Source organism: Gadus macrocephalus, chromosome 8 (genome assembly GCF_031168955.1).
Source record: "Gadus macrocephalus chromosome 8, ASM3116895v1".
Classification (NCBI taxonomy): domain Eukaryota; kingdom Metazoa; phylum Chordata; class Actinopteri; order Gadiformes; family Gadidae; genus Gadus; species Gadus macrocephalus.
The window spans coordinates 12,140,602-12,164,695 of record NC_082389.1 but is presented as its reverse complement, the minus strand read 5'-3'; the positions used below and the strand labels follow the sequence as shown (position 1 = coordinate 12,164,695).

The 24,094-nt window shown below is 46.9% G+C and overlaps 2 protein-coding genes across 2 annotated transcripts; both read left to right on the top strand.

Annotated features, from left to right (window-relative positions):
* The first annotated feature begins 3,603 nt into the window (after window positions 1-3,603).
* On the top strand, window positions 3,604-5,169 carry LOC132462927 (interferon-inducible GTPase 5-like). Its single transcript, XM_060058706.1, has one exon. The coding sequence runs from the start codon at window positions 3,604-3,606 to the stop codon at window positions 4,408-4,410; it is 807 nt and encodes a 268-aa protein (XP_059914689.1). The 3' UTR covers window positions 4,411-5,169.
* Window positions 5,170-10,989: 5,820 nt separating this feature from the next.
* klhl20 (kelch-like family member 20) lies at window positions 10,990-22,715 on the top strand. Its single transcript, XM_060059045.1, has 14 exons — window positions 10,990-11,114; window positions 11,800-11,863; window positions 14,098-14,355; window positions 14,680-14,788; window positions 15,042-15,248; window positions 15,766-15,924; window positions 17,698-17,792; window positions 18,619-18,734; window positions 19,433-19,616; window positions 19,808-19,951; window positions 20,136-20,269; window positions 20,503-20,711; window positions 21,907-22,013; window positions 22,490-22,715. Exons 2-14 carry the CDS (start codon window positions 11,841-11,843, stop codon window positions 22,572-22,574), a joined length of 1,830 nt encoding a protein of 609 aa, XP_059915028.1. The 5' UTR covers window positions 10,990-11,114; window positions 11,800-11,840; the 3' UTR covers window positions 22,575-22,715.
* Window positions 22,716-24,094: the final 1,379 nt, after the last annotated feature.

Sequence of the window (24,094 nt, the reverse complement as noted above, 5' to 3'; positions counted from 1 at the left end):
TTTCACTTGAAGAAACAAATCCCTCAGACACAAAAGGAAGGAACTCTTCCCTCAGAAGATCAGATGACTCAGCTTTTTTAGCAATGTCAGGACAACATGATTCCATTGAACCACACTCAATAGGCATCTCTGTCAAAGAGTTCACCAAAGCGTTAGGCGAGGCCTCTTTTTCCTGCTTTCTTTTAAGAGTTAGGCACTCAGACAGAACATGACCTGGTTTCTTACAATAATGACAAATAGGGCCTGTGGGGGCCTCTTTCTTGGTGTCACTGAACTTGTTCTTAATATAAGCACTTCTCTCCCTAACATCCGTGGCATGTGCGAAGTATGGTTTACTACCACTCTTCTTAGGTGGATATAGCCGATCATGAGACCCAAACTTAGATTTGTGCGTGAGTGAATACTCATCTGCAAACTTAGCAGCTTCACGTAGTGTGGACGCATCTTTCTCATCAAGATAAGACTTAATATCATCCTTAACACACCGCTTAAATTCCTCAACCAGCATCAAGTCTTTCACCAATCTTACATCATTATTGACAGCTTTAGATGCACACCAACGCTCAAAGAACACCTCTTTGTCATGAGCAAATTCACCATATGTCTGGTCATCAGTCTTTCTGAGACCACGAAATTTCTGCCTATATGCCTCTGGAACCAGCTCGTAAGCTGTCAAAATGGCTTGCTTAACCACATCATAACTTGAGGCATCATCAACAGACAAAGCTGAATAGGCTCGTTGTGCTTTTCCTTTTATCACACTTTGCAGCATCAAGGGCCAATATTCTGTAGGCCACTTTAAACACTCAGCCACTTTTTCAAAATGCTGAAAATATTTGTCAACCTCCAGCTCATCAAAAGGAGGCACTAACCTCACTTCTCTGCTAGCACTGAATCTATTTCCCCTTAATGGTTCTGCTTTCTCTAGCTTTGCCAACTCAAGTTGTTTTTCTAATTTTTCTCTTTCCAGTCCAATTCTTTCTCGTTCAATCAACATTCGTTCTTTTTCCATTCTTTCATGTCTTTCTCTTTCTTTTTCTCTATCCTCTGTCTCCTTCCAATCTCAATTTCTCCAGTTCAAACTGCCTTTCTTCTTTTTGTCTTTCATTCTCCAACTGAATTAGGCGAATTTTTAACTCAGTTTCAGAGCTAGGCTTAGGTTGAGGGTCACCATCAACGTCTACAAACGGAGCTAAATCTTCACCTGTGAACAAAGACTCATCATACAAATGTTGTGCTATTAACTTGGCAATCTGAGCTTTTGTGTAGCTTGCATTAACCTTAACTAGGTTCAGCGATTTTGCAACTTCCAACAAGTCCGTTTTTTTTAACTCCTGCAGACCCGTAACAGTAGGTAACTCCAAAAACTCTTGCACTGCTGCTGCCATGATAATCAGTTGAGTGAGTTGGATTCCAATTGAATTCTCAAAATTGCTTAATGCCAAAGACTCATCAAAACCGGTTCAGTTCCCGGACGAGCCCCCAATTATGTTACGTGTCAAAAGTGGCAGCAAAGGCAGACAGAGAGTCATAGATGAGTTACCGATATTTATCTTCAACTGAATTATTTAGACATGTTATTATCCACAAAGTTACATCAAAGATTACACGGTTCCCTAAACACAAAGTCCATCGCGACGCGTCGGAGAGCGTCCAAAGGATAGGGCATCACGAGGGAGGAAGCGAAGAGTGTCCAAACGATACAAAAAACCCAGGCGTCCACGAGAGCGGAGGGGGTGAAGAGACGTCCGCGTCACGAGGGAGGAGATGAAGGTGTTGGCGTTCCAAAAAACACGACGTCCACGAAAGCTCTGGAATAGATGTGGCGTCCAAACGATAGGGCATCCACGGGCGCGGATCGGCGCTGGTAGAGTCAAGCCCCCTCTGCGCGTAATTCTCTGCGCTTTATACTGCGTGTAATCAGGAATGGGCCAATCACCAATCAACATCTCTAGCCACGCATGCTGGTCTGATTGACAAAAGCAAATTATATTTCCTTGACCACAAATAAAATACAGAATCATGTCAAAACAAAACAAAACAATTCAGAAACAAAGTATCAATGGTTCATAACAGGAGAAATTCACAGGTGACCAGCAGTACAGTGGGAAAAGAGAGGTGCGAAAAAACAGTATATATACAATACATTTACTAATTTAAAATAAAACTATAGTACAAAACTATTTTAATAAGATAAAGATAAGATAAAATAAACATACTATATACATGTAACTCTCCGTTTGTAGGTGACCTGTGTGTTAAGTAAATAAATAAGTATGATGAAATATGAGGTATAATATAAATATAAGTATAAATATAAATGTGCCAAATGTGCAGGGACCCTGAAGTAATCGAAACATTTATCAAATAAATAACAAATAACAAGGTTAACAATAGGTGCAGTCCTTAGGTGTGGGGTTTAGACCTTAATCAGGTCGGGAAAAAGGAGCTGTTGGGACTTTGGGGACGTTGGGAGCGGGGGGTTGAGGTGTTATAAAGTCTGATAGCTGATGGGATGAAAGAGCCCCCCAAGCGCTTTGAGGCACGTGGCTGAGAGAGTCTGTGGCTGAATGTGCTCCTGAGTTGCCTCAGCTCAGCGTAGAGAGGGTGAGAGGGATTGTCCATGATCGCCTGCAGCTTCCCCCTCATCCTCCTCTCAATCACAGCCTCCACACAGTCCAGCTTCATCCCCACCACAGAGCTCGCCTTCCTCCCCAGCTTATTCAGCTTGCTGGCACCTCCGCTCCGATGCCTCCTCCCCAGCACACTACAGCAAAGAAGGTGGCACTGGCTACCACAGACTGGTAGAACATCTGTAGTAGCCTAGTGCACACATTGAAAGACCTGAGCCTCCTCAGGAAGAACAGCCTACTCTGTCCCTTCCTGTAGAGGGCCTCAGTGTTGTCTGACCAGTCTAATTTATTGTTCAGGTGCACCCCAAGGAACTTGTAGGTGTCCACCATCTCCACCTCCTCCCCGTTTATGGAAACAGGTATTGGGGTGCTCTTTCTGCGCCGGAAGTCCACCACCAGCTCCTTGGTTTTCCCGGTGTTGAGCTGAAGGTGGTTCCCGTCACACCATCCCACAAAGTTCTCAACTAGTTCCCTATACTCTTCCTCCCTATTGTCTGTGATGCATCCAACAATGGAGGAGTCGTCAGAGAACTTCTGCAGATGGCATGCTCGGGAGTTGTAGCAGAAATCCGAGGTGTAGAGGGAGAACAAAAATGGTGAAAGTACAGTTCCCTGGGGTGTGCCGGTGTTGCTGGTCACCACATCTGACAAGCAGTGTTGCAGCCTGACATACTGCGGCCTGTCCGTGAGGTAGTTTGAAATCCATGCCACCATGTCAGGATCCACCTTCATCAGTTGGAGCTTCTCCGCCAGCCGGACTGGCTGGACGGTGTCGAAAGCACTGGAGAAGTCGAAGAACATGATCCTAACCATGCTCTGCGGCCTCTCCAAGTGTGTGTAAGCTCTGTGAAGCAGGCAGATGATGGCGTCCTCCACGCCGATGTCGGTCTGGTACGCAAACTGCAGTGGGTCCAGGCAGTCACGCACCAAGGGCCTGAGGTGCTCCAGGACCATCCTCTCGAAGATTTTCATGACGTGTGACGTTAGAGCCACAGGTCTGAAGTCTTTTGGAGCGCTGGGTCGTCCTTTCTTCGGGACAGGGACTACGCAGGATGTCTTCCAGAGTGTTGGCACCTTTTTCAACCTCAGGGAGAGGCCGAAAAGATTTCTAACCCCATTAAGTTCAACCTGTATTCCTTTTCCAACAGAACTTGAAAAACAAGGTGCGGCGTCTTCTCAGGTCTTCCTGGTGTCTAGTTTTGATCTCCATTTGTACGACTTCTCAACCCTCCAGGACACCATGGAGGAAGAGATTTCTTCACTGAAGAAATATGCTCTGACCTTGGCCTTTCCCAACGTCGACCAGAACAGCATTAACAAAAAGAAAGAGGCTTTCAGATCACAAATAATCTCATATGCTTGTCTGTCTGCAGCTGTAGCAGCTGTACCCATCCCAGGGTTGTCCTTTGGTGTTGATGTAGGCGTTCTAGTCAGTCTTTTTCAAAGCTATTTGTTTGGGTTTGGTCTTGACGTAGCGACGTTGAAGAAACTTTCAACTAAATCAAACATCCCTTTAGAAGATTTAAGGGCAGAATGTAAATGTACTTTGTCTGGACAAGAGATCAATGCAAGGGTTGTTACTACATTTCTGATTTCTGTTTCATTTATGGCGGCGGCTGTGGCAGCAGAGGAAAGTCTCGGTTGGATTCCCATTCTTGGATCCATGATTGCCGCTTCATTATCTTTCGTTTCCATGAAGAAATTTTTGAATATTGCTCTTGACGGCCTATTTGATGATGCAATAAATGTCCAGAAAAAAGTATTGAACATTAGGTAATGTTGTAGCCATTAGCAATGAGGAACAATAGCTTAAACTAAAACAAATGTTTGAAAATGCAATAGGGAAAAACTAATTAAATTGTCAGTAATAGAAAGTGTGTTTGTTAATCTTCTGATTTTATTTTAAGTGCAGGTGTAACATGCCGAAAATCATTTGGTTAATTTTTTTTTCAATGGGCATGATATGTCCAGGCCTGTTTTATCCACAGCAGGACTAACAGGGCCAGTGCCCAGGTGCCCATAGCCCCGGGAAGGACCTGGACCCAAAGTGTATTTTTAATATTAATTAATAGATATTTTAAGACCTCATTCTTTTGTCCTGTATGTTAAGGCTAACTAATTAATGTCACAGTAAAGTTAAACGTTGCCTGCCGTATGAATGTATTTACCATGCTTAAAGGAAGCCATTATCTGGCCCATGTATCTCCATTTACTCCATTTGACACCCCTGAGATGAACCCTTGTTAATTATACTGACTTATATGTTAAAGTGAAATAGTTCATATTTCAGTCAGGGTCAAACACTGCCTGCTTTTTGGATGTATTGTACAATCACATACAGTGGTATTGTTTTCAATTGTTTTATTGCCTGTTTATGCTCTGAGTAGAAGTGATGTCATTGTACTCATGCATGTCTCATTTTTATGTTTAGCCATAAATGTGGTAAAGGTCATTGTTTCCTTTTGATTCTACATGGCACCTCTCATAAGCACATATGGTATAGCATGTCTGTTTTAATTATTAAGCTGGATTTTAATCACAGTATCTCACTGCTCTACATATGATATAATTGTAATGTTTAATATGTAAACTATTTACTTTGTAATCTACTGAGAATTCGGAGAAGGAGCATAAGTGCATTTACTTAATGGGGGGAGGTGTCCAATTTCTAGGCCCGGTGCATAGGGTGTTGTGATTGATCAGGACATGCAGGGGGAATTCAATCATTTTAGAAATATAACCTAAATTCTTTGTCAAACCGATGCGATTACGTGTCACTCATAGAGACAGTCACTCATAGAGAGTGGATTCATTATTATTTTTTATTCTAACCGATTACAGCTTTACAACAATTACAGCTACTGTTATGGATAACAATCAAGCATGACAGTAACAAATTACATGACTTTGTCTGGCTGACGTTCTCTTTCATCTCATCACTAATCATATTATGTTGAAATGACTTATTGTATATGTTGTGAAAACAAATTAAATAGTAATTCCTTTCGCCAATTGGAAATATAATTTTCTTGTTTTATTGTGGATCAGTTGGTTTATGACGAATAAAAAAGTAAGCATGAAATATTTACATTAAATTAAATTAAAAAAGGTTTTGGGATTAAAAAAAGTTAATATTAACCAATTTAAAGGTCCCATGGCATGCAACTTTATGGATGCTTTAATATAGATATTAGTGGGCTCCTAACACAGTATTTGAAGACGTTCCCTAAATTCAGCCGTGGTGCAGAATTAAGGCCAATATTATGAAGGTATTATTGTAGCAAAAGTCTTTAGCACCTGTAACTGCAGAATTTGAATGCGTACACTAAAGTCACAGTAAATTTGAAGTCGTACATATTTATTTTGCATGTGTACTCTAAAGTCACAAATGTGTAACAGTACATTTGTAGTCGTAAAAAAATAAAATAAAAAAATTATACCATTGTAAACACAAAATAGGGTCTACGAGTACGCTAATCTGTGTTACAGGTGCACAAATCCTTTTGCTACAATTATTGCAGCGCAGTTGGTGCAAAACACATTCGCACACCCGTGTTTCATAATCTGAGAACATGCCCAAACGGTGTGCATTCGTAAACCCAAATTTGAACAAATGCATCAGAAGTTGCACATCTGTGAACGCTATGTTAATTCAGCATTTTAATGAGCGAGCACAAAACCATTTTACAACTGCTCGAATCTGCTCCTGCAAGTCTCAGCTGTGGGGTTTTTTGCAGGTTGTTTTGCAACACCCCTAGGTGGTAAATGTGTAGCAAAAGTATTCGTATCCGTAGATGACAGAGCGTCCGTGAGCGGGACAAAATAGTCCCGCCCATAATTTCCTAATCCAATGAAAATCGCCGGCAGGGATGCATTTCTCAAATTACACTGGGACCCACTGCGTGCCAGTCATGGAGCTATAGAGTGGCGAAGTCACGCCCCTTCCGGTAGGGCTCATGGGACCTATGAGATCGAAAAATATGAATGGGTGTCAATGGAGAGAAAATAATTATTTTCTGGTCCCGGTCTTTATATGCCCTGGATTACACATATGTTGTTTGTGGATTTAAAGGATAATTTTTCATGCAAAGAGTTCGACCGTTTATTGTGCAATTGTTCAGATAAAGGCTGTAGAGAAAACACAACGAGAAAGACTACACGGCTCGTATGTGACGTCACGCTCCCTGCGACTGGCGTGGACAAGACCGACAATCTTCCCATCGGCATAACTGAAACTCTGCACGTGCCCCGACTTATAATGGTTTTCACCTCTTTCGATGCTTTTATCCTCCCCTTGGAAAAAGCGGTGAAGTGGGGCAGAGAGATCGCCATCTCTGTGCCGAGTTCCAAGGGCGGGTGTGTTGACGTATATCATATGCGTCGAGAGCAGCGAAGAGCTGTAGTTCACAAAGCGGCCTCACATAAAACCTAAAATTATCAAACTTCTTCACGAACATTTTTAGTTTTCTTTGCATGAAAAATTATCATTTAAATCCACAAACAACATATGTGTAATCCAGGGCATATAAAGACTGGGACCAGAAAATTATTATTTTCTCTCCATTGACACCCATTCATATTTTTCGATCTCATAGGTCCCATGAGCCCTACCGGAAGGGGCGTGACTTCGCCACTCTATAAAGATCGCAGCATACCCAGCGCGGGATATGTTTCTTTCTGGAGAAGTGAAGAGGGCGTCCTACTGAACGGAGATGGGTATCCTACATTATGTTAAATGAAATGACTTAGTTCAAGTGAATTCCCCCCAAAGTATTTCATTAACATGCCGCAAATGTCCTTGAATGTATTTTAATGGTCGCCATAACATAAATTCAGAAATGTTGATGCAATACTTTGGGGAGAATTCACTTGAACTAAGTCATTTCATTTTACATAATGTAGGATACCCACCTCCGTTCAGTAGGACGCCCTCTTCACTTCTCCAGAAAGAAACGTACCCGCGCTGAGAATGCTGCGATCTTTATAGCTCCATGGCTGGCACGCGATGGGTCCCAGTCAGGGACGGCTGGTATAAATGGGCTAACAGGGCTATCCCTCTTACAGTGAAAATAAAAAAAATATTATTAAAAACTTAGAACATATTGTTTTAAATGTTGGTAGAACCTAAAGGAGCAACAGCACCAAAAAGTGACAGAAAAACCCAGGATATATAGCCTATATCTTCGTTTTTTTTCCTGTGAATGGGCTAAATGTATTCAGCCCAAGCGCAGTAGCGTAAGCTTCCATTGACGTTTGATTGACAGGTGCCCTGACACGCCCCCTTCATATGCTTCCCATTTGGGCTAAACTAGTTTAGCCCAAAGGCTGACCTAGCACAGTAGCTACAGTACAGTGACCTTCGACTAATCACAGCACAGTCAGTAGCGCAAGTGCAGTATGGCGGGCGTTAGCATGAAAATGAATGAAGTGGATTATTTACTTTCTAATCGGTTTTCTTTAATGTCTTTGGAGGAAAAATTGGAAGTGAAAAGATTGGGGACACATCAACCAAACGGTGTACAGATTTACTGTCAGGAGTGCGGTCAGAATATGGCCGGTAATAGTGCATTTGTAAGCGGGTCAACTACGTTTCGTATCGAAACATTTAAAAAGCTGTCTAAATAACCCAACATGACGTGACAAGTGTGTAGAGATAGTGGCCCCTCTCCAAGCTGCATTTCAGCGACAGGCAGTAACAATAAGGTTCTCTAAGGAATCGGAAATGATCTCATTTAATGTTGCATACAACATTGCCAAAGAGGAGTTGCCATTCTCAATTTAAATCCGAAATTATTCTCATGAAGAGAAATGGATTAAACATCAACCCGACGTATAGCAATGAGATGGCATGTGCACAATTCATTGCAGTAGGCCTAATGGGCGACACCTTAAAGCAAAAGACAGCTGCGGACGTCGGAAACGCCACATAGGCCTACATGTCCTTCATGATTGACGGCGACACAGACGTCTCTACCAAAGAGTGTGTGATCGTCTACAGCCGCATTTTGCGCAAAGGGAGACCAGTCAACATTTTAATTGTGTAATACTTTAAGCACAAAAAAAGTTTTATTTTGCTTAATGGTTTAGTTCGAAATGTTCAATTTCAGCTCAGTGAAGCACTTTAAACACCTTATTTTTCTTCTATTTATAATTGTGCTTCAAATAAAGACATGCCTTTCTCTACACCTTAATCTTGTTTAAAAATCATTCACATTATATGAAAGTTATGAACAGAGATATAAAGGTGACCTCATGGCGTCTGGAGCCCTTTGAAGTATTGATAAATGTAATGCATTCTTTAGCCCACCCACCCAAAATCACCACCAGCCGTCACTGTAATTTGAGAAATGCATCCCTGCCGGCGACTTTCATTGGATTAGGAAATTATGGGCGGGACTATTTTGTCCCGCTCACGGACGCTCTGTCATCTACGGATACGAATACTTTTGCTACACATTTACCACCTAGGGGTGTTGCAAAACAACCTGCAAAAAACCCCACAGCTGAGACTTGCAGGAGCAGATTCGAGCAGTTGTAAAATGGTTTTGTGCTCGCTCATTAAAATGCTGAATTAACATATAGCGTTCACAGATGTGCAATTTCTGATGCATTTGTTAAAATTTGGGTTTACGAATGCACACCTTTTGGGCATGTTCTCAGATTATGAAACACGGGTGTGCGAATGTGTTTTGCACCAACTGCGCTGCAATAATTGTAGCAAAAGGATTTGTGCACCTGTAACACAGATTAGCGTACTCGTAGACCCTATTTTGTGTTTACAATGGTATAAAAAATATATTTATTTTTTTTACGACTACAAATGTACTGTTACACATTTGTGACTTTTGAGTACACATGCAAATTAAATATGTACAACTTCAAATTTACTGTGACTTTAGTGTACGCATTCAAATTCTGCAGTTACAGGTGCTAAAGACTTTTGCTACAATAATACCTTCATACCATGCACACTAGGCCCTCTCGAATGCCGGGCCGAAACAACATTTGTTTCACTACGACTCCTCTCCTTCAGCTGCCCACCCCTCGTTCTCCAGCAAAAAATAATAACATAAAACGGCTAATAAAACGCTTGAGGTGGCGTTTTGAAAAGAGAAAACTTCCATTTTTTTAGTACATATAGTGCATAAAGATGATTATGAGCCTTTGATTTATATCCAGAATCTACTTCTTGGCCCCTTGAATCGAGGGACTCGTCCACAGCCCGCTTAAACAGCTGCAATACCAGGCGTGGCCGCTGAGCACTGGTGGATTGCGGAAGTATGCACTGTTTCTGGGGGCTTGTTTTAAACCCCCTGCATACACTTCTTTACTCCAAAATGAAGATGGAAAGCAGAGAACACAAAAAGTGTAGCCATGTATGGGTTTCAACTACATTTTGTTTTCCCGACCCAATAATGTCATATGAGGTCTATATTTATTTGTTTCATGTGGTCGTTTCCATGGATGACCAGGATACATGATGTTCAGGGTGAGCGAGGGAGACCCCCGTCCCCCGCTCAACCTGGGGGCATGAAGATGAACGCAGAAGAACATCTGCAGCTCCCCTAGTTTAGATGGGATGGCAAAAATGTTGTAAGCTTCCTTGATGACTTTTATAATAGAAAAATACTTGATAGATTGGACTTATTGGTCGTTTATATATTAAGAAATAGAATGATGTTGTGTGCAATAACTTTGTTACTGGATTTAACCAGAATAAAAAAAGGCCCATTGAGGTCAACTCCTATTTATTATTGTTGTTTGTGTTCAATGAGCTGCAAATGATTGACTAATCGCTATTGGGGACGGTGAGGCTATGCTCAGAGTCATAGAGAGAGAACCTTTAATAGGTCCATGGAGAGAACATAGAGAGAGAGTTATCTCTATCACTATAACTCTCTCTATCAGATAGAGATAGTTATCTCTATCACTCTGGCTATGCTCGACACCGCTTCGGGCAATAGGCCTACTGTATATCACCACCTGGGGGGCCAACTTCACAATTTGCCAAACTACATTAAACCGCCTTCATTGGCCCTTGTGAAAATATTTCCAATTAAAATTAATATCCGTCAATAATATCTGTATTTTTACCAATGGCTAAACTGCCTTTACCATTGTGTCTTTCTGAAACCTAAAAACACATGGCATTTGTGTTGTGTGTGTTTCTGGCATCATCATAATTTTAGACAATAAAAGTGTAAAGAAACCAAATTTCATCAAGAAGGTCACAAATGTATTCCACACCATAACAGATAGTTAGTTATGTTATCGTTAATACCACCAATAACAATATAATAACAGACGTAGCTATCAGTTTGTTTTGACCGCTTTCTTGCTTTTACTTTGAAATGTAAAAAAAGGAAGTGCACCGTGTCAGTGACGCGCAGACGCGAGATATTGGGGAAAAGCTAACTTAGCTAGCTGAACAAGTGTTGACAGCCTGGACGCAATTCTCTCACGTTGGGATGGCCATTTAAGGTCAGTTATTTACACATCACATAATTTCAGTGGTTACCAGATAGGTCGTGAAATTGAACAAGCTACGCATGTATTGTGAAATATGTTATGGAGTCTTAAAGGTCCAATGCTAGCAGATCCTCAAACCTAGCAGCCACCTTATTGCGGTAGCGTGTTTTTACTTAATGTATACGTATATTTGTATGGCTATTTTGATATCCAAACCTCAGTTGGTGTACTTTTAATTCATGTTCTACGCATTGTTCTAGCCAGGTTAGGTCCGTTGTAAGTAGTGCCTCTGGGTTGTTTAGTAAACCCTGATACTGCGAGGGATAATGTCACGCCTTCCTAAATGTGATACACAATATTGTTGGTCAAGTGGCTTAAGTATAATGTGGTTTGTCCATTGACTCAAAATAAAGCATAAACGACCACTGCTGTTATTGGGACAATGTTGACTATTGGTTACTAAATAATTACATTAAGCTAACCACCATCATTAACAACCGTACCGAGACTGAGCCACCAAGGTGTATTCACTGATGAGTTCATGAGTAAGTTCATTAGTATTAGTTTAGTGAGCCTTTTATTTGCAGCGAACATCACACTCAATCTACAAGTTGGCTGTCTTGTTGATAACTTATAAATGTCAGATCTCCTAGTGGCGTTTTTCCCTGACCCTTGTATTTTCCCCCCTCCTGTGTAGGTGGAAAACACACTGTTGAAACAAATTTTAGTCTTCAGTGCATGGACGCAAAGCCAATGCGCAGGTATGAAATACAATTAGAAGTGATTCAAATTTTATTACATTTGTAATCCCTCCTGCCTTTCTCCCCTCATCAGTCCAAGCCTGTTGGTTTATTTGGAACAGAGGTTTATGTATATCCTTTTAGTCGTGGAAGCCTGCATGTAGGTTTTTCACCAGGGCTGTCACTTCTGACTGGTCAGCCCTGATTGCTTGTTCATTTCAAAGCCCCCTGCTACTCTTTTCACCCTGCTTGAAAGCTGTTGTTTCAGCCTAAGCTGCTCTGTCTTTTTTTTTTCTTTCTTTTTTTAATAGTGTGAGTGTGTGTGTACGGTTAACCACGGCTGAAGATAATAATAATAATACATGTAATTTAGAGGCGCCTTTCAAGACGCCCAAGGTCACCTTACAGAGCATATAGTCATCATAAATCGTTTAAAAAAGAAGACATTGTGGAAAAATAAAAATAAAATAAATAAAAAATAGCTGCCACTAGGCAGTAGACTGGTGATGTACTGTCTTTTGAAGTTGAATCTGAGCAAGTTGCCAGTATGAATCAACCCGTTTGTTTCATTGTACTGAAACTGATAGTTGAAAGACTAAACTTAAACCTAAAGGGAAAATGAAACCAGTACAAATTCTGTGCTACCCTTTGAAATATTCTAGGGGTAGGCACAGAGGGGAATCCTCCCCTTATGTAGATAAGGTTACACGGGCTCTTCTGGCACCCTGAGGTAGCCGTAGAGCTATACTTGGGACTATTCTTTATACCGCAGTGCAACCAAGGTATCAGTCAGACTTAATATCTGAAGACAGTAAGCCGTTTTAATTTATTTTGCTTCATATTAATTCAACCATTTATGTTGCTTGAAGAAGGGATTTGTTAGCCATGTTGTTACGTCCCCCGCTAGGGGAAGGGGTGGCAACATAGAACCAGATGTTTTTGGTTTAACTGAAAGTTGTTTATTAAACCCAGGGCAAGAGATAATCAATTTAACAAACAGAGGAGGCAAAACTACAAAAGGAAAAGGACCATTGGGTGCTGTCCAAATCAAAGAAACGAATATAACCAAGAAGAAGCTCCCAAAATACAAGGGTGGAACAGCACCCCTGCGACTCGTGTTTATAACAAAGTATAGCTGCGGGTAGGTGTTCGAAAACCCCTAAACAAAACTCTGGCCCAGTTCCCGTGTAGCAAACTACAGCCTCAATCAAACAACGAATGGTCAATTCAAAGACCCAACATGGCAAGCTGCATCTCCAAGTTCAGCTGCCGTGATTGTTGCGCTCGCCCGTTCTTTATCCTCCCGGATCCTCGGCCCTCCGGTGCAGCAGCCAATCACGTCCGGGGAAAGGCACATTCCACTTAACATAATTGACAGCCAATCACACGCGGGAAAAACACATGGTCATTAGCATAACTGAGGATTGTGTAACTGAGCATTTTAACGATGAGGGCAGGGCGTCAATCCGCAACCGTAACACATGTCCAACATCCACTGTAGGAAGACATTGAAATCCTCCTTTGAAAGCTTCATCCAATTGTGGGAATTGATTTTCTTTGTTCAAAGCTCTATAACCAAACAGCAAACAAGGTGTAACTCCGCCCCATGCAGTTTCTAATTCCGGCCCAGGCTTTGCCGTCCCCCACCAGAATAGCTGCTATAAAGTAGTTGGAATGCTAGAGCCCGGATTGGCAGTGTAAAGGTCTCTGGCAGTATTGCTTCTGTCTAAGCTCTGTTAGCTTATCGGTGCCTGAATTGACAGTACCGGCAGCTTGGCCTTCATAATGAAATACAGAAAAATGTAGGCTCTAAAAAATACAGTGGCAGTATTCTTGATTTGTACACACTTTTTTAACCCGTTGTGTTGGCAACAGAATTAGCAAATCAAAAATAATATGTTGTTTGCGACGCAGGCACATAAACAGCTCTATGTGCTGTAAAATCTTTCCGTCAGACCAAACTGATAATCAATGAGCAAGTAAACGTGTAAAATAATGTCTAAAACAATCTAAAAACCTTAATAAAACAAATTATAACGTAGATAGTAAACATTCATGCTGCAGAATTCAACCTCCTATTCCCTTCCTGTCTCTGTTGACACTCCGATGCACATGATGGCATTCCTCATGCATGGATGAGCTCAGGTACATACCGATGGGAGGGGAGCGGGCATTTTAATGGCCTCTCCTCCTCTCCCGCACAAGGCTACCAGCGCACGCCACGTCTAACTGGCCACTCCTCCTCTCTCCCACAGGGCTACCAGCGCACGCCAGGACGCCACGGGAATGGACATCACCAGCCGCTGCACCCTGGGGGACCCCAACAAGCTCCCGGAGGGGGTCCCCCAGCCCGCACGCATGCCCTACGTCTCGGACAAGCACCCGCGGCAGACCCTGGAGGTGATCAACCTGCTGCGGAAGCACCGGGAGCTCTGCGACGTGGTGCTGGTGGTGGGCTCCAAGAAGATCTACGCCCACCGGGTCATCCTGTCCGCCTGCAGCCCCTACTTCAGGTACGGGCCTCTGACGCCTGCCCTCCTGGCCGGTCCCGCCGGGAGGCCACGGCCTCCACACTGCCGGGGTTAAGGGGTTTGCTGCTCACTGCGGCCCCCCTGCTGAGAGGACATGCACTAATGTTACGCTCGGACGGAAGTATGTCTCATTTTATAGATGGGCAACGGGCTCGGACGCGATTCAGGACATTTCATGTTGATGTGATCATATGCCTCTTGAAAAGATGACAAAACGTGAGGATTTAAACACTAGGGAGAAAATACTGATTGAGTATTACTAATGCTTTCAATCTGCGATTGGAAACTTTACCGTCTGCGTCGCAGGGCCATGTTTACCGGAGAGCTGGCGGAGAGCCGGCAGACGGAGGTGGTGATCCGAGACATCGACGAGAGGGCCATGGAGCTGCTCATCGACTTCGCCTACACCTCGCAGGTAACCAGAGCCTGGATTCAGAGTCCTTGTTATGAACTAGCCCTCCTTGTTAGTCACTCTGGGTGACTCCTCGTTAGGAACTAACCCTGGGTGACTCCTCTAGGTTTTCTAACGAGGATTCATCCAGTGTTGGTTCCTAACTCCTTGTTATAAACTAGAATAATGATCAATAATACCCAAGAAGAATCGATCGGAATCGTCAGAAACACGGCATTACGAATCCCGCTGGTCAACCCCCCCCCCCGGCCAACAGGTGACGGTGGAGGAGGGCAACGTGCAGACCCTGCTGCCTGCAGCCTGCCTCCTCCAGCTGGCTGAGATCCAGGAGGCCTGCTGCGAGTTCCTCAAGAGGCAGCTGGACCCCTCCAACTGCCTGGGCATCCGGGCCTTCGCCGACACGCACTCCTGCCGGGAGCTGCTGCGCATCGCAGACAAGTTCACCCAGCACAACTTCCAGGAGGTTAGCGCACCGTTTGGACTCTTGTATTCAACCTCCTCTGAGGTCGTTTTGAGCCCTCTATCGAGAGGGACCTCTGTGGGCTACGAGCACAGCTTATTTTGATCAAGTGGGTGTTTACCCTATGTTTTATGCATACACATGTTGTCTATTTCTAGGCCTTGGGTCATATACGCGTGTTGCCTATTCCGTTGGGGATGTTGCGTTCAGGGACACGTACAGCTAATTCCTTCATTTGACCATCCTGAAGTGAAGAATAACAACGTTTATTAGTGTCAGATGCTTGCACTGCAAAGTATTTAAAATAACCCATTGATTTCCACCACTTCTTATTGTAGTAGCATTAGTATAATAATAATAATACATTTTATTTAGAGGCGCCTTTCAAGACACCCAAGGTCACCTAGTATTATCCTTTATATTGTCCGTTGAGTTGACTGTTGGTGTGTACCCACCACTTCTTGAGTGTAAATACTTCTAGAAATGTCCCCTCTGACTTGCAGTCCGCCCCCCTTGCCAGGTGATGGAGAGCGAGGAGTTCATGCTGCTGCCCGCCAACCAGTTGATCGACATAATCTCCAGTGACGAGCTGAATGTACGCAGCGAGGAGCAGGTGTTCAACGCCGTGATGGCCTGGGTCAAATACAGCATCCAGGAGCGCCGACCCCAGCTGCCACAGGTGAGCTAAGGCTACAGCCAGGGCTACCGCTAGCCAGGGCTACCGCTAGCTAAACTCCTGAAGTTTGCAGATGACACCACCATCATTGGTTTGATCCAGGATGGTGATGAGTCTGCTTACAGACAGGAGGTGGAACAGCTGGTCCAATGGTGCAGTCAGCACCACCTGGTGTTAAACCACAACAAGACTGTGGAGATGACAGTGGACTTTCGGAGAAGTCCCCCCCCTCACCATCCAGAACGACACAGTGTCCACTGTCGATTCCTTTAGGTTCCTAGGTACAACCATTTCACAGGACCTAAAATGGTGTCCCCACATTTATACTCTGTCCAGAAAAAGGCCCAGCAGAGGTGTCACACACCGGGTCAGGTAGTGGCAGAACAAAGGGAGTCCACACATGACATAAAGAGAAACTAGTTTATTAGTAACCCGTTTTTACTCGTTAAAGTAAACATAAGCAATTATATTTAAACAAAAGAGATTATACTCAGGACCACATGGCGGGTGGAAGACGGAGCCCAGAGCTCAGCCTAGAAGCAGCAAAAGAGAGAGCTAACACATGGCTACCCAGCCCTTAAATCTCTGGATCCCTGTCCCCCCACAGGTGTGGCCAATTGGCCTGACGCCCTTTCCCAATCTCCACCCACAACCAATAAGCAGAGAGAGGGGCAGGGCGTCACAGAGGTTATACTTCCTGCGACAACTAAGGAAGTTTAATCTGCCTAAAGAGCTGCTGACCACCTTCTACTCAGCCATCATCCAGTCTGTCATCTGCACCTCGATCACTGTCTGGTTTGGGTCAGCCACCAAACGGGACAGGGCCAGACTGCAACGGACAATACGGGCTGCGGAGAAGATCATTGCAGCTGACCTTCCCACCATTGAGGACCTGTACCAGTCCAGGGTCAGGAAAAGGGCAACAAGAATCGCCCTAGATCCCTCACATCCTGGTCACAAAATGTTCAACCTCCTACCCTCGGGCAGGCGATACAGGGCACTGTTTGCCAAAACCAGCCGACACAAAGTCAGCTTCTTTCCCCAAGCAGTCTCTCTGTTGAACGCTCAGAATTAGCCCCCACCCTCTATTTTATTATATTATTATAATATTGTTATTTATTGTATTGTATTGTTATTCTGTATACTTAACCGTTTATTTATATTTATTTATTTTTTTGTACTGTTTTCTGTTTTCTGTTTTTCTCTTTTTTAGATATTCACAATAGGTTAAATGTTGTGTGTTGTGTAGGTTAAGTGTTGTACATAGAGAGCTAAGGGACCGAAGTCAAATTCCTTGTTTGTTCGCAAACCTGGCCAATAAAGCTGAATCTGAATCTGAAGGCTACAGCCAGGGCTACCGCTAGCCAGGGCTACCGCTAGCCAGAGCTACAGCTAGCCAGAGATACCGCTATCCGGTGCTACCGCTCGATGGAGCTTCTGCTAGCTGAAACAAAGTCATTGGACAACATGTATAACATGTTAATACATGTTATACATGTCCCATCGCTTCATTTCAACTGTCCATGGAAGAAGGAATGCTTTGAATTAGCAAATTTGCCAGGATCCACTGCCAAAAAATCCGTCCTAGAGCTTTACTGCATACTGCACTACTATCTAGTCACTGAGACTTGCAGTGAATAACTGTCAGTTGTCATTAAGAGCTGGTAGGGGTAAGGGCGTCTTGCTCAGGGGTGCAGGGCTACAGGTGGCCGGGCGTTGGGGTTTGAACCCAGGATCTGTTGGGGTAACCGCTTTACTCTCCTGTCCCCCCCTCAGGTGCTGCAGCACGTACGACTGCCCCTCCTCAGCCCCAAGTTCCTGGTAGGCACCGTGGGCTCGGACCCCCTCATCAAGAGCGACGAGGAGTGCCGGTGAGTCCCCTTTCATGTTATGTTGACCGTGCGTCTGGGTGGGTGTGTCTCTAGGCAAGTCTATTCTTATAGCACTCTTCAAATACTTAGGCCTTTCAGAGTGCATTCTATTGATCACATTTTAAAGACGTTGACGGAATATCAATAAAACAAAATAAAAGACGGTAGTTTCAAAGTGACAAGTGTAGAGTATAGTATTTACACTATAGTATAGTATCCTTGACTGACATGTAACTATAAGGCGTACATGCCTAGCACACTCAAACCTAGGGTCTGTCATTAAGGTCCTCTTTGAAGACAATCCACAGAGCTCTGTTTTAACTCAGCTGGTCCCTGTGGCCGGTGTTCACATCACCGGCTGAATCGCAAAACCTTGGTGGCGACAGATTAACTGTGGGGATCGATGTTCGTCTCTTCTCCTCTTTGTCCATGCTTTAACAATGTGCCGTACCTTAATATTCTCAAGAGAGAGAATGGGGTCGCTGGAAACCATAGCGACGAGGCGCCAGTAGCCCCTCTGGCTCATTCTTTAAGGGATGAGCGTACGAATAAAGGTTGTACTGACTCTTATCCGCTGACTCTCAGAGGAGAACCTTTAAAGAGTCTGATCTCACCGTCATCACGGTGGGTCTATACCCGCCCCCCTATATGAACTCGTAAAGCTCAGCCTCTGCTGTAGTTTATCTATAGCCCTCCCTTATATATATCTACGTTCTACCTTATATCCGATGTCCCGTTCGTGCTGCCATGTTAAGAATAGCGCGGGTGCTCAGCGTCTCCTCAGCAGAATGCATTCCTACGACGCGCCCCCTGTGTTGGTTTACAGGGACCTGGTGGACGAGGCTAAAAACTACCTGCTGCTGCCCCAGGAGAGGCCCCTGATGCAGGGCCCCCGGACCAGGCCCCGCAAACCCATCCGCTGTGGGGAGGTGCTGTTCGCAGGTCGGTGCCGGGCCGTCCCTGCAGTCTCGTACGACTGCAGTACACTTTGAGCCTTTGATGAAGCACCACTACCATGACAAGTGGCTCGTTACTACAAGGGCAGAGTCTGAACTAGGGATCGACCGATATCGAATTTTTAGGCTGATTCTATTTTTTTTTCATCGACCTTAGCCGGGACCGATACACCGATACCGATTTCCTTGAGCCGATATTTGGAGCCGATACTACCCTGGAAACCCAGAGTTCTCGCGAGAGCACAATTTGAATTTGCTCAGCAAGTCACTCTGGGAACGAGCAATATAATCACTCTCCGATTCCCCTGGCTCAAAACATGAACCAATCAAATCGGTGTAATTGATGTAGGCGGGCCAAAAGCATTAAAAAAACAACCTAAAAAAAAATACAACGTAAATATCGGCCAATAATACCGGCCGGCCGATATATCGGTCGATTACTAGCCTGAACAATTCTTGTTGGTTGAGGTCGTTAGGTGTGTTTCACTCCCAACCCAAAGGCCCTGGGTTAGATTTGGGATGCTCCTGTAGGGATCCTTAAGAAGGACGGCCCAACCACCTACCTGCTAGGGCGCCAGGTATTTTAGCTTTATCGTGTCATAATAAATAATGTCACCTCGTGAGGTGAGCGTACAAATAATGTAATATTGTTCCCCCTTTCGCTCCCCCTCTCTCCCCCTGCAGTGGGGGGCTGGTGCAGTGGCGACGCCATCTCCAGTGTGGAGCGCTACGACCCCCAGACCAACGAGTGGCGCATGGTGGCGTCGATGAGCAAGCGGCGCTGCGGCGTGGGCGTCAGCGTGCTGGACGACCTGCTCTACGCCGTGGGCGGCCACGACGGCTCGTCCTACCTCAACTCTGTGGAGAGGTCGGCCCTCTCGCCTTCCTCTCGTCACTAGGACTATCATTACCCTTCCGCCCTGTCGAGGCGTCACATGAAATATGTGATTATATTTCATGTCCCCCCCCCCCCCTACGGTTACGCCACCACCCGTCTGCCGGTGAACCTCGATGTCTGGGCTTTCCTCACGGTTGCGGCCCCTCGTGTCTCCTGTCCAGATACGACCCCAAGACCAACCAGTGGAGCAGCGACGTGGCCCCCACCAGCACCTGCCGCACCAGCGTGGGCGTGGCCGTGCTGGGGGGCTACCTGTACGCCGTGGGCGGGCAGGACGGCGTCTCCTGCCTCAACATCGTGGAGAGGTGACCGCCGACGGCCCTGTGGAGGGAGGGCTGGGGGGGGGGGGTACAGGGAGCCCCGAGGCTGCCGTCTTGGCTGTTAAACATTCAAACTGTCGTTGGAGGCAGCACTAGTGACAGTTAGTATGGGTGAACAGTACCCCCCCCCCCCCCGTGGCTACACTGATTTATTTCCTGATGTGTCCAGGTACGACCCGAAGGAGAACAAGTGGACGCGCGTGGCCTCCATGAGCACGCGGCGGCTGGGCGTGGCCGTGGCCGTGCTGGGGGGCTTCCTCTATGCGGTGGGGGGGTCTGACGGCACGTCGCCCCTGAACACAGGTAGCACACACTGCACGGCCCCACCCAGACCCGGGCGGGCCTTTTGCCTCTTTTTTATTTTTTTCATGTTAAAGAGGAAGGGAATAGATGGACTGCAATGACTTGAGACTGCAATGGATTTCAGGGGAAATACAAGGTTTTCTGCGTAATAATCGCCGTGGTAACCCTTAGTAGTACCACTAGTAGGCTCCATGTTGGTGGGGTGCTGACTGCGTCCCCCCGGTGCTCTGCAGTGGAGCGCTACAACCCCCAGGAGAACCGCTGGCACACGGTGTCCCCCATGGGCACCCGCAGGAAGCACCTGGGCTGCGCCGTGTACCAGGACATGATCTACTCGGTGGGGGGCCGCGACGACACCACCGAGCTGAGCAGCGCCGAGCGCTACAACCCCCGCACCAACCAGTGGTCCCCCGTCGTCGCCATGACGTCCCGGCGCAGCGGGGTCAGTCCCCCTCCCCGTTTGTGTTAATGTGTGTGTGTCCGTGGGAGTTTGGGTCACTGTGTGTGGGAGTTTTTGTCACTGTGTGTGTGTGTTTCTATGTGAGGTTGGGTCACTGTGTGTGTGTGTTTCTATGTGAGGTTGGGTCACTGTGTGTGTGTGTTTCTATGTGAGGTTGGGTCACTGTGTGTGTGTGTGTGCGTGTGTTTCTATTGGAGGTTGGGTCACTGTGTGTGTGTGTGTGTGTGTGTGTGTGTGAGTGTGAGGTTGGGTCACTGTGTGTGTGTGTGTGTGTGTGTGTGTGTGTGTGTGTGTGTCTATGGGAGGTTGGGTCACTGTGTGTGTGTGTGTGTGTGAGTGTGAGGTTGGGTCACTGTGTGTGTGTGTGTGTCTATGGGAGGTTGGGTCACTGTGTGTGTGTGAGGTTGGGTAACCGTGTGTGTGTGTGTGTGTCTATGTGAGGTTGGGTCATTGTGTGTGTGTATGTGAGGTTGGGTCATTGTGTGTGTGTGTTTCTATGTGAGGTTGGGTCACTGTGTGTGTGTGTTTCTATGTGAGGTTGGGTCACTGTGTGTGTGTGTGTGTGTGTGTTTCTATGTGAGGTTGGGTCACTGTGTGTGTGTTTCTATGTGAGGTTGGGTCACTGTGTGTGTGTGTTTCTATGTGAGGTTGGGTCACTGTGTGTGTGTGTTTCTATGTGAGGTTGGGTCACTGTGTGTGTGTGTTTCTATGTGAGGTTGGGTCACTGTGTGTGTGTGTGTGCGTGTGTTTCTATTGGAGGTTGGGTCACTGTGTGTGTGTGTGAGTGTGAGGTTGGGTCACTGTGTGTGTGTGTGTGTGTGTGTGTCTATGGGAGGTTGGGTCACTGTGTGTGTGTGTGTGTGTGTGTGAGTGTGAGGTTGGGTCACTGTGTGTGTGTGTGTGTGTGTGTGTGTGTGTCTATGGGAGGTTGGGTCACTGTGTGTGTGTGAGGTTGGGTAACTGTGTGTGTGTGTGTGTGTCTATGTGAGGTTGGGTCATTGTGTACTAATGTGTATCCCAGTAAACACCATGACTACTGTAACTGACCCTGTGCCTCTGGCGGTAGGCCGGTGGATTTCCTCCAGACTGTCCTCCCTGTCTCGTCCACGTGCACACGAGAAGCAGCCCGCGGCCTAACTTCCCCCCTCCCTCCACGCTCTGACCTCCCCTCCCCCAGGTGGGCCTGGCGGTGGTGAACGGACAGCTGATGGCGGTGGGCGGGTTTGACGGGACCACGTACCTGAAGACCATCGAGGTGTACGACCCGGACGCTAACACCTGGAGGTAGGCGGATATTGGGGAACAGACACTATCCGTCTAGCTGATGCTAGACGGATAGTGGCTATAAGGCCGCTAAACCAAGGCCTCTGGATAGGATCCTCGACTGAACCCTCAAGTTATTCCCTATCACATTGCGGAGGCATATCAAATGTGTTAACCATGGCTCGGACTAAAGATATATCATTGACGTGACAAGGTCTTGTGGTTCGGGTGTTTTGACTCGCAGTCGAAAGGTTCTGGGTTCGAACCCCCGTGTCCGCAGTCAAGAGGCCTCACCTCCCACCTGCTCAATAATGACCATTAGCTAAAACAACTCACCGCAAGTCGCCTTGGTTAGAAGTGTCTCCTAAATGCCTAAATGGTCGATGTACCGTTACATTTTTGAGGTGGAATGTTCCTCACGGGGTGAGGTCTGGACAGTGTGGGTGAGTGTGTGTGGTGTCCCGGGCGCTGACCCTGCTGTGTCCTCTCCCTCCCAGGCTCTACGGAGGCATGAACTACCGGCGGCTCGGCGGCGGCGTGGGCGTCATCAAAATGACTCACTGTGAATCCCACATATGGTAGCCTGCTCCCGCCCGCCCAGCGTCCCCACCGTCCCCTGCTACTGTCACGCCTACCCCCGACCGCCAAGACCACCACCCCCCCAAGCCACCGCCGCCACCAACCCCCCCTACCACCACCCCCACCTACCACCACCACCACCGCCCCCCCCTACCACCACCACCACCGCCCCCCCCCTACCACCACCCCCCCCCCCCACCACCACCCCCCGCCACCAACCCCCCCCGCCACCAACCCCCCCCGCCACCAACCCCCCCCACCACCAACCCCCCCCACCACCAACCCCCCCCACCACCACCGCCCCCCCCACCACCACCGTCACCACCACCACCGCCCCCCCCACCACCACCGTCACCACCAACCCCCCCCCCCCACCACCATCACCACCACCGCCCCCCCCACCACCACCGCCACCACCGCCCCCCCCACCACCGCCCCCCCCACCACCGCCCCCCCCACCAACCCCCCCTACCACCACCACCACCACCAACCCCCCCTACCACCACCACCACCACCGCCCCCCCCTACCACCACCACCACCACCGCCCCCCCCTACCACCACCATCACCACCACCCCCCCTACCACCACCACCACCACCGCCCCCCCCTACCACCACCATCACCACCACCGCCCCCCCCTACCACCACCATCACCACCACCCCCCCTACCACCACCCCCACCAACCCCCCCCCCCTACCACCACCGCCCCCCCCTACCACCACCCCCACCAATAACCCCCCACTACCACCACCCCCACCAATAACCCCCCCCTACCACCACCACCACCTCCTCAAGCCACGGCCCCCCGTACCTTATCACCAACATGCCGACCCCACAACCACGCCCACCTCTGGCCGCTCTCGACCTCAACCGCGGGGGCGGAGGGACAGATGATGCCTCTTTTCACCAAACTCTGTGCCTCCAACAGAGACGTCTGGCTGCATGCCTGCCGGAAGTTGGCCAGAGGGTGGGGGTGACCTCATGACGTGTGGATGCTTGCCGTGGCAGACGTTGAAGTGAGATTGCCACGGAGAGAAGCGTTTTTCTTCTTCAGTGGTGTGTGTGTGTGGAGCGCCGCACGGAGCACGTTACCGGACCGCTTCCAGCTCACAGCGCCGTGCCTCTAAAGCACTGTTTTCTTTTCTTCATTTTTTTTTGTTTTCCCTCATAAAAAAACAATGCAGGTGGGGGCAAGGGCCACCTGCTTGCCTATTGGTGGAAAAGATTTGGGCCAGATCTAAGGAATGTAAGAAAGTCACTCCCAACCAAGTTGTTTTTTGTTTGTTTTTCAAGGTGGACACCAGTGAAAATGACCTTTTTGAATGGTGCAGAAACACGGAGTTACTATTTGGGCTATTTAAGGAGGAGCCGGAGTAAACATGAGCACACGGCAGAGTGTGTCAATGGGGTGGGGGGGCATCGCAGGATGAATAGTATGCTGTCTGTGTGTTGCTAGCACTCCCCTTGGTTCTGCCACACAGACGTTCTCTACAGCTTCTCTACGCGGTATCAACACATCTGA

Coding starts and splice junctions, on each gene's coding strand:
- LOC132462927 (XM_060058706.1), top strand. CDS start 3,604: ATGACGTGTGACGTTAGAGCCACAGGTCTGAAGTCTTTTGGAGCGCTG.
- klhl20 (XM_060059045.1), top strand. CDS start 11,841: ATGGACGCAAAGCCAATGCGCAG. Junction 18,735..19,432: donor TGGGGAGGTGCTGTTCGCAG/GTCGGTGCCGGG, acceptor CTCCCCCTGCAG/TGGGGGGCTGGTGCAGTGGC. Junction 20,270..20,502: donor CACGTCGCCCCTGAACACAG/GTAGCACACACT, acceptor GGTGCTCTGCAG/TGGAGCGCTACAACCCCCAG.